Genomic DNA, 13,454 nt, shown 5'->3' with positions numbered 1-13,454 from the left:
GCAAATGTGAAAAAAGAAAGAAAGATAAGTGAAAAAGCTTTTGGTGTTTAATGTGACAACACAAAGCATTGGGTCCCACAAATTCCATTTAATTACCGAATTGCCATGTAACTCATAACTCAAGTATTTGAAAACACCCTAAACTTGTTTCTAGTTTCCATAACTCATTACTCACTTTGGTGAGAATTGAGTGATGAAAACAAAATCTGAAAACACATCCAAACAAGCTATTGCTCCGTGGGAACCACCATTTTTGAGTGATGAGTGATGGAAATAGAGTGATGGGTGATGGAAACACCAAAATCCAAACAGCCCATAAGTGTTCGTTTGAAAACAACTTATTTAGTTGAAATTAAAAACTTTTTGCTGAAAGTACTATAGATAAAGGTAAAAGTTAGTTGAAATAATACAATGAGACTCATGAATAGTACTGAAAGTGCAGTTGGACTTATGAATAGTAGCAAAAATAAATTGAATAGTAGCAAAAATAAACTAAATAGTAAAATAAGCTGACTTTAAACTTTAATCTCAAATGCAACCTAATACTATATTATATATACAGAGGCATCTACGAAGTATAGGAGGTTGAATTGGGGTATGAATAGTAATACTATATTGTATATTATACAGAGTGTTCTACAAAGGAGTAAAGGTTAGATCTAGTCATTACGATTCTTTGGAAGGCGGGTTTTCTAGACTTCAACCAATGTGTCATCGGTGGGCTTAGATCTCTTGATATTCAGACCAGGGTATAGTAAAAATGCTCCTTCGGGATATTTGGTTCTGGAAAAACATGAGTCTGCATTATGATTGACAAATTACTATACTACTAGTCACGACCCTGTGCATTGCGAGGGATAATTTCTTTTAGGGTGGTCTTATTAATATTTGTAATGTTATTACGAATCAAGCTGTGTTGTATATGTATCACTAATATATAGTAGGGTTCATGTTGATAGGAGCTTGTGCTCATGGAACTATATTTTTTTTATTAGAGATTACTATTTGGAACAAAATAAGGATAATTTATAGTAGAATTGATTTTTTTTTTTTGAAATATTAATTCTACCATACTTGTTTGACTAATTTATACATTTTCAAGTCAATTGAACACATTTTGCATGTTACATGTAATTCCTTGTTTCCATAAGAGTAAGGACATTCACAATCCCAATAATCCACTCCAATATTTTTGCATGCTTGGTTTTTTAGAATGCGAAATGTGTTTGTTTCGAAAGTTGTATGTTGAAGGATTTGTCGATAGTTTTGAAGCAGTTGTTTTCCATCTGATAGATTTAGAATCGATAATAGTAATTGTATTCCCTCATCATTTGATTCACATAACAGTGCATTTACTAGTCCATATCTTGTATTTTTGTCCCCTTCTATGTTGGCTTGAGGAAGGATTTCTTTTCCTCTTGTAGTTTGATCTTGTACAAAATATTTGTGATCATGTTGTATGATCATTTTGTGATTGTGTAGATGTATGATGTTTTTAGTTTGTAATTTTCAAGTTGTTTAGGATTGTAATTTATAATGTTATGCGTGTTTTATGGATTAGTGATTGCTCTAGTTATTAGCAATATTTTTTCATTGTAGATTAAGTGAACAAAAGCTTTTCATATACCCTCTACTATAAAGCCCGAGCCTTATAGTATTTAATATATTTTTCTATTATAGCTAACGTTTGATGTTTTCCTCAATAAAGCCCGAGCCAAATAGTCTTTCACGCTACAATATTTGTTCAATTGCCACTTTCCTTAAAAAATCAAAAGACAATATATATATATATATATATATATATGAACTATCAAAAGTCTCTTATAATTAAATTATTACTAATATTGAAACAGCTGAAACAATCATTAATATCCAGCTCTTCCTCTTTCTATTTAACTGAATTACTCTTTCATACCTATTCAAACATAAGTTATTTTACCGTTACATAATTAAAGGTGAAATAAAATGTTGGAAAATGGAATTTTTGAATTGAGAAACTTTATTTTTTTATGCAATTTATATTATTAACGCAGGATATATCCTTGGTAGCTATTTAATAGATTTGGAGGATATAGGTGAATTTAAATGTTGAATAAAATGAGCTGAGACTATATTTTGAGTGTTAAATAATGAAGTTTTTATTCATGCTTAAATGAGTAAATTTCATGGAATAGTAGCAGCCACAGTTGCCAGTTGGTATTGACGTGATTCATTATTTTTCTATATTTTACTATTTATTTTTAGTGCTACAGTTTAATTGGATACCTTTGATTCATGTACCTCATGGGGTCAAAAAAATTTCTGCTTTATTTATTTATTTGTTATTTTAATGATAATCAAAGTGGGTAGAAGTTAAGAATGTAGATAGTATAACTTGCATAAGTTTTGATTTTCCAAAAATGTTTTATTGTTAATGGAGCAAAGACTTTTATTTGATTGTTTTGACACAATATGAATTCCTATATTTGAATTCCATTCCTTCCTTCCAGTTATAGCTATTATAGCCGTTAAGCTTTTTTTTTTTTTTTTTTGGATGCCATTAAGCTTTAGTTGAAACACAAATGTTTTTCCAATGAGCTTTTCTATTTTCATTCAGTAGGTTGAAATTTGCATTCATCTGATAAAATATTGAATATAATTTAGCATATTCTTGTCAAAGTAAATGAAAGATCATATATGCTGATTGTGTGGTCTTAAAGTTGCACATTTGTTTGATAGTTCTCTTGTTGTTGTTTGAAGTAATTTTTTACCCTCCTTATCAAACAAAATAAATACAACACACTCTATTGCATCATCAACATTGAGTTGAATTCTATACCTACATGTATAAATATCTAATTTGATTAAATTTTTTATATTAAAAAATTTACTTTTATGTTTACATATATTGTATGATTGTTAAATTGATAATTTATATTTTACATTAGAATTGGAAAATCAATGTTACTTTTGCAATGGCCGGAGTTCAAGTCTCCAGGAGGGAGCTTCACACACATATACATTTAGATTAAGCTAGAGTAGAATTCTATCTTGTATTAAAAAAAATGTTACTTTTGCAATGGTTACACCAAAAATCATTTTCAGATTTAACTTTTTTGTTGCACTTTGCACATCCAATATAGTGCTATCCAAAGTTTGTTTCAATATTTTATGTTGTTGCAAGGCATGTGAATACAGCTTCCTACAATATAAAAGAAAGAAAAAACTTTTTGTTAAGTATATTGAAAACTAAATATATTATTGGTGTAATGTTATTGAAAAAAAATAATGTAGAGTACCTGATTATTTGATTCCCATTTCAAGGATATTATTTACTTGATTTTCCTTCTATTTTTGTGATCTTTTTTCAAACAGTATTTCCTCCTTAAATTGTAGAGGAATTCCTTCAATTTGAGTATTTTCCACATTTCTTTCATGATAGAAGATTAAAATTAAAATATAGTTAACAATTATTGAATATGAAGGTTTTTATTGTACTAAATCAACGCATTAGGATTATTGTAAAAAAAAATTTTGATTAGAGTAAATCAACAATCAAAGAGAACCAAAAATAAACATCTTAAAATATAAAATTTAATCGCATCAACCAAAAGTAGAGTTCTAAATAATACAAAAATTTATCAACTTAAAGTAGAGATGCAAGAAAAATAAAAATAAAAATAAAAAACCAAAAAATTGAGAGAGAGAGAGAGAGAAATAACCTTTTTTATGAGGAAAACTATGCAAAGAAATGAAAGAATGGAAGAAAGTATGACAAATTTATAGTAAAAGATGTGAATAAGAAGATACAAAATAAGGGAAGATGAAGAGAAATATGAAGAGTAAGATTAAAGTAGAGGGTAGTGGGGAGGGAGGGAGAAATGTTGGAAAAAATGTAAATATTTTAAAAAATGAGTAAATGTTAAAAACAATTATAGAAGAATTGGAAACAAATTGGATAATGATGTGGACGCCGACGTGGCTCAACTAGAGCGTAACAACAATAAATGCTATGCTTCAGTTTTTAGATGTATATAAATTCATCCATTTAAATGGCTAGGAAATGGTTAATTTAATCTTCATTCTCCCATATGTTGGTCCAAATTCTCCATGCGTTGGTAGGGTTTTAATTAAGAGGGAAAGTGGAGATTGGATTTAAATTCAAAACAACCTGATTTAAATCTATAATAAATTATCGCTTGTCTATGCACTGTTATACTTGGAGCTATAACGTGGGGAGAATGTTAAGCAACTGGATTTCATGGGTGTATTATGCAAGACTGAAGTGAACTATACAAGATTGGTGGTTTCAGCCTGTAACCACTATCTAATTGGTTATGGGCTATGCAATTTTTATTTTGCTGGTTTGATTGTTCATATTTACCTTGGTTTCAAGCTATCGATTGGGTGGCTCTTGAGTTTAAATCCATCCTTCCAATTAAACAGGTATATCATTCTTCCTGTAAGGAAAATTCTACAAAAATTACATATCTATATCTCTATGAGGTTAAATGTCAGGGAGAGCACTTTAGGGAGACTCCAATTGAGTAGTTAATATAACATAGAGATATCCCTTAACCCAAAAGTTTAAGCTTATAAGTTTATGTCCAGCTATATTATATTAATCATTCACTCTTATCATTATTATTTAATGTGAGATTTTACTCACGTGTATATACCCAACACTAAAGAAACTATGAATTGTACTAATTCTAAGCCTGTAAGAAAAATACAACAACTTGGGAGCACACAGGAAGGAAACTTACAGATGCTGATGCTTCCAAAGCCATACCTCCCACTGTCCCTACACCCTATTTGGAAAATGAACAATGAGGATTGGACCAACAGCAATAAATTATGCGTTGGAATTGGACTGGTTTGATCTCCAAATTTTAACAGAAAGTAACCACTAATAACTCAAGGGAAAAAATGAATAAACAATGTAATAATAATATATGAATTATTTCAACATATAGCAAAATCCTGTAAGGTTTTTCAATATCCTAGTATACATGATACAAATGGCTAAAATGCTTTCGAACTGTGGCGCTCTTAAATGTACAGAATGCACAAAAACATACGTATACAACTCAGGAGTAAATGAACCAATGATAATTCGTATTTTACTAAATTTGATTGGGTTCAATCACAATTCCATGAACCGGTCCTGACCGGCCTAAGAAATTTCTTCCAGAACCTGTTACTGGCATTGTTTGAACATTTGGAGGCACTGGAATTTCGTTCGAGTGGCCAGAAATGCAGAGGGCACCAGAATCATCTTGCTCCCAATACACTTCTACCATAATTCCTCTAGGTCTCTCTAGAGATTCTGTTCCTGGAATCCCCACAAACCTAGCTCCTACAGGTACCTGCAAGATCATTGAAAAAAGGATAAGATGGGAGTGGGCATAGTGGCTCTAAAACTTTTCTTTAGCTTATCTTGCTATACATCTAAGTAAAAAAAAAAATCCACTTGCCTGAACTGAGGCTCCAGATGTTAAAGTCAGAGTTTCCATCCTCCCTTCAGCTGCTGCACTCTCTAGCTCTGCTTGCTTTGCAATATTCAAGAAAACTTCTTCAAGGGTTGTAAGACCAAGTTGAATGTCAGATATACCAAATTCCCCTTGTCTATCTTGAAGCTCCTCAAAAAATTTCTGTTCAGGATTATTAGTAAACCCCAAATTTGATTAGTTTAAATTTTTTTTTCATAATCTTTACATTTTTCTAATAGATAAACCCTATCATATAAGAAGGTAATCCAATGAATCTAATAATATAAGAAATTGTTATTTCTTGAGCTCTACATGTTGCTTTATGGCAGCTCAAAACATTTCATTAGACTCTACTGTAGTGGAAACCAATGAAGTTACCAAATCATGTGAAAATGACAAATCGACAATTACCAGATACAATAAGGAAAAAAAAAAACTATAACAAAAATCATTTATATTTCACCACAATAAAGTACTATTCTATTTGGGCAACAAAATTGGCAATCTGAGCATTTTAGAATTATTTCATGGATCTATGTCATGCCCATTGCAAACACAGCTGATGCAATCTCTCTCCAATTGACTGTGTATCATTTCAAAGAATGCAATATATAGGATTATGCACTTGACTTGATATCATTATTCTATGACGCATTGACATGCATCATTTCAAAGAATGCAATATATGAAGGTTAAAAATTTTGCTGATGCATCAGTGGAAATGCAATTCAGTTCACATATGAATCCATATCCATACTGTTGAGTGTGAGCCAATCTAGGATTTATAAACTTGTAAAGGACAGCTTCAAAAGAAATGAAAACAAAATACAATGTTAAATATCCTTACCTTCAAAAGACGCTCTCTATCATGAGGAATCACAAAAGTCAAAAAAGCTTTATTCTCCTCTTTTGGTTCTACATCCAAATGCTGTCCAAACATTCCCCGAGTCAGAAATCAACCTCTTTGTAAGTTAAAGAAAAAATTTGATAAATTTATTTATTTAACATACATCTTTAAAGAACTGCTTCACAGCCTCATGGTCAGGAGTTGCAGAAACTGCAGCCCCATTGGGAGGAGAACGATTCTGAGGAGTTTGTCCATTGTTCATTCCAGAGAAGCTAACATTAGCAATGAAACCAGTGCCAAACTTTGACTTCAACCTGATTGAGGTTCCAATGCAGCGAAGCCTACCCTTGGCCATGATTCCTATGCGGTCACTTAAAATGTCTGCTTCTTCCATTGAGTGTGTTGTTAGGACAATGGCACGCCCTTTCTTTGCATCCATTATAATGTCCCATACATGCCTCCTTGTTATTGGATCCATACCAGTTGTCTGCCAATTGGAGGGATTAGATAAAACTTCTTTAAGTAAAAAAATTAGAGCAAATATATTCCTAGCTACATACCGGTTCATCTAAAATGACTAACTTTGGATCACCAATAAGGGCTATTGCAACACTGAGGCGACGTTTCATTCCTCCACTGAAACTCCCAGCTCTCATTTTGGCAGCCTCAGTGAGTCTCACTTCTGCCAACGACTTCTCACCAATCTGCATGGAGCATAATCGTTTATCTTAAGAAGAACGAAAATAAAAACCTACATCAAGGTCATTTATTACTGCTGTTGGATGCCATGTCTGGGACCAAAAAGTGTGTTTTGAATCTTCAAACCATGATTAGGAAGAAAGCGGCTGAATCATCCTTCTATGCTTACATACATACCGATTTGATAGAAGCACGGGGTAGGCCTTTAATAGTAGCAAAGAGGTGGAGGTGCTCTTGACCAGACAATGCATCCCAAAGGATATCAAACTTCAAAAAATACAAAATTCAAGAAAAGGTCAGGCACTTCTTTTCTGAGCCATTTCTATTCGAAACTATGTCAATTCATATATTACTGAAAACATGCAGCAAACTTAAAATGCACAGGCACAAAGAGAGAGAGAGAGAGAGGTCACCTGGGGACAGACTCCAATAGTTTTTCGAATGTTTGACATGCCAACTGAGCTTCGGATTGAATGTCCATAAATCAATGCTGTTAACAAGGCAGACTCAAATGTTATATTCTTCTTGACTTAATTTCAATAGGATAAACACAGAGAGAGAGAGAGACACACACAGAGAGAGAGAGAGAGAGTTCACCATCTCCACCAGTCACTGGGGTAATGCCTGTCAAACAATTAATTGCTGTAGTTTTTCCAGCTCCATTAGGTCCAAGAAGACAAAATAACTGATCCTTTTCAAAATTCACCATTAACCCCTGAAGGTAAGTTGCAAATAAGCAAGTTAAAATTTCACCCAAATATAAATACAACCACTGTCAATTAGGCCCAAGAAGACAAAATAACTGATCCTTTTCAAAATTCACCATTAACCCCTGAAGGTAAGTTGCAAATAAGCAAGTTAAAATTTCACCCAAATATAAATACGACCACTGTGAGCATCATTATTGTAATCTTATGCCTTATGGTGATACATTACGACAGTTAAGAAACTGATAAAAAAACAAACTCTGATGATAGTGATGCAAAAAAATCATGAATATGGACAAGAACAAATCCCCCTCAAGGCACCTAATGTATAACTACCATAGTGACAAATAGCTGGACCACCACTAGATTGATTCTGCCAGACAAACAATAGCCCAAAATGAAGCAAATTCAATGATACTAATAACCTAGATATGTAGTTGGTGACTCTATGCTGCTTACCTGTGCCTACCAATCCTTTTCCTAAAAGAACAACTAAAAGCAAAGAAAGAGAGAGGTAATGGGGAAAAAAAATGAAAGAATGTGCATTGAACAAATAAGATATTTGATTAGATTGATTTCATAACAGCATCCTCCTTAAGAACCAAGAAACACTAGGACCCTACAGCAACTCATAACAATTACATAATCAGGTACAAGTGAATAAAAGTTCATTTTACTCCCTGAAACTCTACAGAGCTAAAGTTAGAAAGAGGTCCTTACCCTAAGAGCATGATAAGGTGGAGTCTTCTTGCATCTACAGCAACAATTACAATCCCTAGTTCCAGGATATGTCTTTACAAGACCGCGTATCTGAACTGCAACATTTGAATCAACCATGCCTTCCTTTGTTTGATTTTTTACTATGTTTTCCTCTTCAAGGACATCTTCATCATCTGGGGTTATATGCTCATGATGTGGGACAGAACCTATGCAATTACAAATTCCACCCTCTATGATGAGAGAGGGAAAAAGGCATTAGTCATACTACCAGGCAATGAGGAGAACTTGTGAGCACAAACTGAAGATCAAACTGAATTACCTTTCACCTTGCTTCCACCTTTCCCGGTCCAGTACCCAGGGTGTAGGAAGTAAAATACTGATTTTCTCACACCAGATGCATTTGGGATAATATTATCGAAGTAGATAGCCAATACAAACCACACCAAGAATGTGGCAATGAGCCATATGTATATCTTATTCTGTTGAGAACACAAGAAATACAAAATGGCTATAATGTGAGTGATTCAACTTAGATTGAAGTAAACAAAGGAAAAAGAATAGAGAACAGAAAAAGGATACATAGTGATCTATTTAATGTCAATATTGGGATTTTTAGCTTGAATTGTTCACATACAATGGTCATTACACACTCTGTATCATTTGGTGAACACTGGTTCCGTCTACTCCAGCTAATCCCAGGATCTTGAGGAGTTGAGGTTGCACCGGCAAGCAGAGTAAGAGCTTCAGCAAGAAGATTAGGTGGGAATATGGACCATATAGATCTCAAGGTATTATTGAAGCTCTGACTGTAGGGGAATCCAAATACTGTAACAAGCTGCAAGGACAAAGTGGAAACAGATTATTTCAAGTGAACTGATTAATAGTTTCTAAGAGATTTAGGAAGGGAATCTTGCCTGGGTCAAAAATCCAACAATAAATATGGAGAAACCCACTGTTGTGGATGCAGCTGACTTGCTAATGAAGGCCGACAACATGAATGCAAATCCAATCTAGCATCAAAAGTTAAGACAGGCAGATAAAGGGTTACTATATTTAAAAAGGGCTGGTTTAATTAAGCATAAAGTAAAACAATGACCTATAGGACTTGCAGGAAATATCTTACCATATTGAGTTGGAAAAGAAAGAACACAAGGTACACAACTAGAAAACTGTTGTGCAAGAAAAAATCAAACTGAAACATCATCCCAAAGAGAACTATGAAAAGTGATGAGAGAAGTGTAAGAGTTCCCTCCCAAGTGAGCCATGAGAGCCAGTAAGCAGTATCATAAAGACCCATCATAGACATTGCCTGTGTAGATAAAAACCAAAAATGAAAATTTGAATAATCCTGCAAAAGTACAGCAATGTCAAATTCCTATTTTAGCTTCTGACTGCAGAAAGTCAATACCTGGCGAAGTTTAAGTTCTTTCTCTGTGATCAAAGAACTGATTTGAAACACAAAAGCAAACATGGCTGTTGCAAGGAAAAAAGTTGGTCCTGCTGAACCCACTGCAGAGAAACTTTCAATTGCAGGGTGTGCAAATTCCTTAAATCCAACAATCCAGCTGAAGTTTGGATCTGAACATGCACAGAGTGATTAAATTAGTGGTACATTTACTCAAATGCAGAAATGGGTGTCACAGCATTAAGCCATGTGAGTAGAAAATTGGATACCTCCAATTAGATATCTCGCAATCTCGCGCTCTGCAGCAATTTGAAGTGGTATTTGAAATTTAAAAGTGGGATCTTCATAATTGCCTCGCATTGCGACGGCAGTTGAATTAGTCTGTATGCTGTAGCTAATCACAGTAGAATTTCTTTGAGCAAAATGCAAAGCTCCTGGACACCTCATTGGATCACTCATTAGCCATGCATCTACATCACTTGGTGTTGTAAATGACATAACCTGCATAAACAAAAAGGCACAGTGAGTGAATATAGATTGCCCGTTTGGATCCAGCGTTTTGCTGGCTGCGCTTTCCCTTCTTTTTTTTTTTTTTTCTTCGTTTCTTGCTGCGGGGGGACAAATGGGTCAGTGCGCGTACTGTGCACACTGTTCACGCACTGTGTGCGCATTGTTCACGTACTTTTTCAGCAATTTTTTATTAAAAATGGGTCCTGCAATACTATTCACATATTTAAAAATTATTTTGCTACAGTATTTTCAATTTCCAGCCATAAGTTCTATCCAAACAGACTCAGAATACACCAAAGTCCAAATGCTTAGATACAAGAAATACCAATACAAACAAGAAGTTATAATAAAAGTCAAACTCTCAATAAATTCTAAATTTTCTCTCTATATCCATCCAGCTAGTCAACTGGCTAAGTTTTCTGTTCAATAATTTCCCTAAAAAATGTACTCAAAATTCTTTATTTCCTCATTTAAAAAATAATATGAAATTTTAATTGAATAAAAATAATAGCACTAGAAATTAAGATTCTCACTTTATTTGCATCCAAAAACAGATAAATTATGGATTCTTGAACTGTTAAAAAACAATGAATATAATCATTTAACCATTATTTTAACAATGACTCGAAATTCTTCATTTCCACTTAAAAAATAATATGAAATTCTGAGTAAAAATAACAGCAGTAAAAATTCAAAATTCTCATTTTGCACACCACCTTTGCATCCAAAAACTGATACATTACTAATCTCCATAAATAACAACACTAGATATTCAATTCTCCAAATACAAATTAATTATTTTTACAATTGTCTTTTATTTTCTCAGGAACCAAACAATAAGATTAAAGTACACTTCTGACCCTTAAAAATTTGTAATTATTTTTATTTTGGCCATTTATGTATCAAATTTTCATTTTCATTTCCATAAAGTGTCAAAATGTAAACTTTCAAACACAAAAGACCAATATGAAAACGAAGCCAAACATAAAAGCTAAAACGGAAAACAACTCCGAACTTTAAGGCTCAAAAGTGTAATTTACTTGAACAATAAGCAAATGAAGCTATATCTACCTTTGAGTAAAGATAATAGCACTAGAAATTCAAAATTCTCATATTGCTCATTGTCTTTGCATCCAAAAATTGATATATTACTACTTGTCTTAAATTGTTAGAAAATAGACGAAATTAATCATTAAACCATTATTCTAACGAACATTGCAGTCAAATATAAAAATAAAACCGTCAATTCAATTCTCTAAATACAAATTCATCTTCTGTACGAACTTTATCTATTTTTCTTAGGAACCAAAAAATAAGACTAGAGGGTCAAAATGTAAATTTTGAAACATAAAGACCAATATAAAAATGAAGTCAAATAGAAAAAACAGAAAACAACTCCAAGGGTCAAAAGTGTAATTTACTTCGAACAATAACCAGATTTCATCTATATCTAATATCTAACCAATCTTCGTAATCATTTAACATTATTCAATTAAAGACTCAAAATTCTTCATTTCCATTTCAAAAATAATATGAAATTCTAAATGGGTAAAAATAACAGCACTAGAAATTCCAATTCTCCAAAAATACAAATTCATCTTTTGTACAATCTTCTATTATTTTCTTAACAACCAAACGTTAAGATGATCTTAAAGTACACTTTTAACCCATCTTATAAATCAAATTTTATATTTTTACTTTCATTTTCATAAAGGGTCAAAATGTAAATTTAGAAATCGTAAAAGACAGACATATAAAGGTATATACGAAAACACCTCCGAACTTTAAGGACTAAAAGAGTAATTTACTCTGAACAAAAAAAAAGAAGAAGACAAACGAAGTATCTACCTTTGTCTGAGGAATGGGTCTGCCAGGATTGTTAGCCATGATCTTAGCAGCAATCCCCCGAGCCACGGCGCTGTCATTTCCACTCCACACGAAGTCGTAGCAAGGAAGCTTGACGTAAAACTTGTCCTCGCAAGGCGGGATCGGCGGCGAGACGACGGCGGCGGGGTCGGTGACGCTTTTGAAAGACGTGGAGGAAGCGAAGCGAGCCTGGATGGCTTCCTGGATGCAGAAGATGAGGAAGATGAAGAAGAAGGAGGAGAAGAGCTGGAGGAACGTCGACCGCTTGTTCCGCCATGACAGCAGCAGGTTCTTCTTCAATAGCGCGGTGTATTGCTGCCATAGCAGCGGAAAACCGCGCTGTAAATTCATGGCTTTTTTTTTTGAGTGATATTTGTTGTTGTTGTTGTTGTTGTTGTTTTATACTTGTAAATTCGTTGCTTTGAGTTTGGTTTAGTTTGTTTTTTGTTTTTGAGAGTCTGTTTTTTTTTTTTTTTTTTTTTGGAGGGGAATTAAGTTAGGGAGTGAAAAGTGGGATGTTTGTGAATGGGGAAAGTTTTTAACGTTTAAAAGGAGCGGTTTTGTGCGTTATGTGAGGTTGGCAATTTGGGTTTGGTTTTGAGAAAATTAACAAGTGTGCCATTTTGACTTGCTTGTTTGGACAGTATAATACACTACTTCTTCTTCTTCTTCTTCTTCTTCTTCTTCTTTTTTCTTTTTTTTTTAAAATTATAATAACACACTTGCCAGACCATAGTAATGGTGTATATGTATATTTTAATAATTCTTTTTACTTATTTTGATTTGACTATTAAAAAATAGGAAGATATGATTTGGAATAATAATAAAAAATTGAAAATAATATTATATTTTAAGAAAATGAAATAATATTTTAATAATGGTCGATTACGTCATTTGTTTATCATTCTACTACAAGATTCTCATCTATTTAAAATTGCTGAGTCAGTTTATGATAGAAAAAAAAAAGTTAAACAAAGACTAACAGCAAAATAAAAAAGTAAATTTTTATATTAAAATAGACAAAATTTTTTGCGCGAGGATATTTTAAAAAGTGAGTATACAATATAGAAAAAAAAATTTATCCTAAAATAAACAGAAATTTTTATAGGATATGATGCGAATGCTCTTGTGCTATAATTTTTTTTTTAAAGAAATAAACTAACTGTTAAACATACTCACTTAATTATACTCTCTCACTAAACTCAAACTAAAAGTATGTTTTGTAACTA

At 32.8% G+C, this 13,454-nt stretch overlaps 1 protein-coding gene across 1 annotated transcript; it reads right to left on the bottom strand.

Annotated features, from left to right (window-relative positions):
• Nucleotides 1-4,909: 4,909 nt before the first annotated feature.
• Nucleotides 4,910-12,671, bottom strand: LOC142632230 (ABC transporter A family member 2-like). The gene is made up of 16 exons (XM_075806655.1): nucleotides 12,208-12,671; nucleotides 10,119-10,350; nucleotides 9,853-10,022; nucleotides 9,568-9,753; nucleotides 9,359-9,454; nucleotides 9,079-9,279; nucleotides 8,764-8,923; nucleotides 8,445-8,674; nucleotides 7,615-7,732; nucleotides 7,431-7,507; nucleotides 7,195-7,284; nucleotides 6,879-7,022; nucleotides 6,482-6,805; nucleotides 6,319-6,399; nucleotides 5,457-5,633; nucleotides 4,910-5,348 (listed from the first exon to the last, which is right to left on the bottom strand). Exons 1-16 carry the CDS (start codon nucleotides 12,574-12,576, stop codon nucleotides 5,106-5,108), a joined length of 2,898 nt encoding a protein of 965 aa, XP_075662770.1. The 5' UTR covers nucleotides 12,577-12,671; the 3' UTR covers nucleotides 4,910-5,105.
• Between the last annotated feature and the right edge of the window lie 783 nt (nucleotides 12,672-13,454).

This window comes from Castanea sativa, chromosome 4 (assembly GCF_040712315.1).
Source record: "Castanea sativa cultivar Marrone di Chiusa Pesio chromosome 4, ASM4071231v1".
Taxonomy (NCBI): Eukaryota; Viridiplantae; Streptophyta; class Magnoliopsida; order Fagales; family Fagaceae; genus Castanea; species Castanea sativa.
The sequence above is the reverse complement of the archived record's forward strand: the minus strand, read 5'-3'. Positions and strand labels throughout refer to the sequence as shown.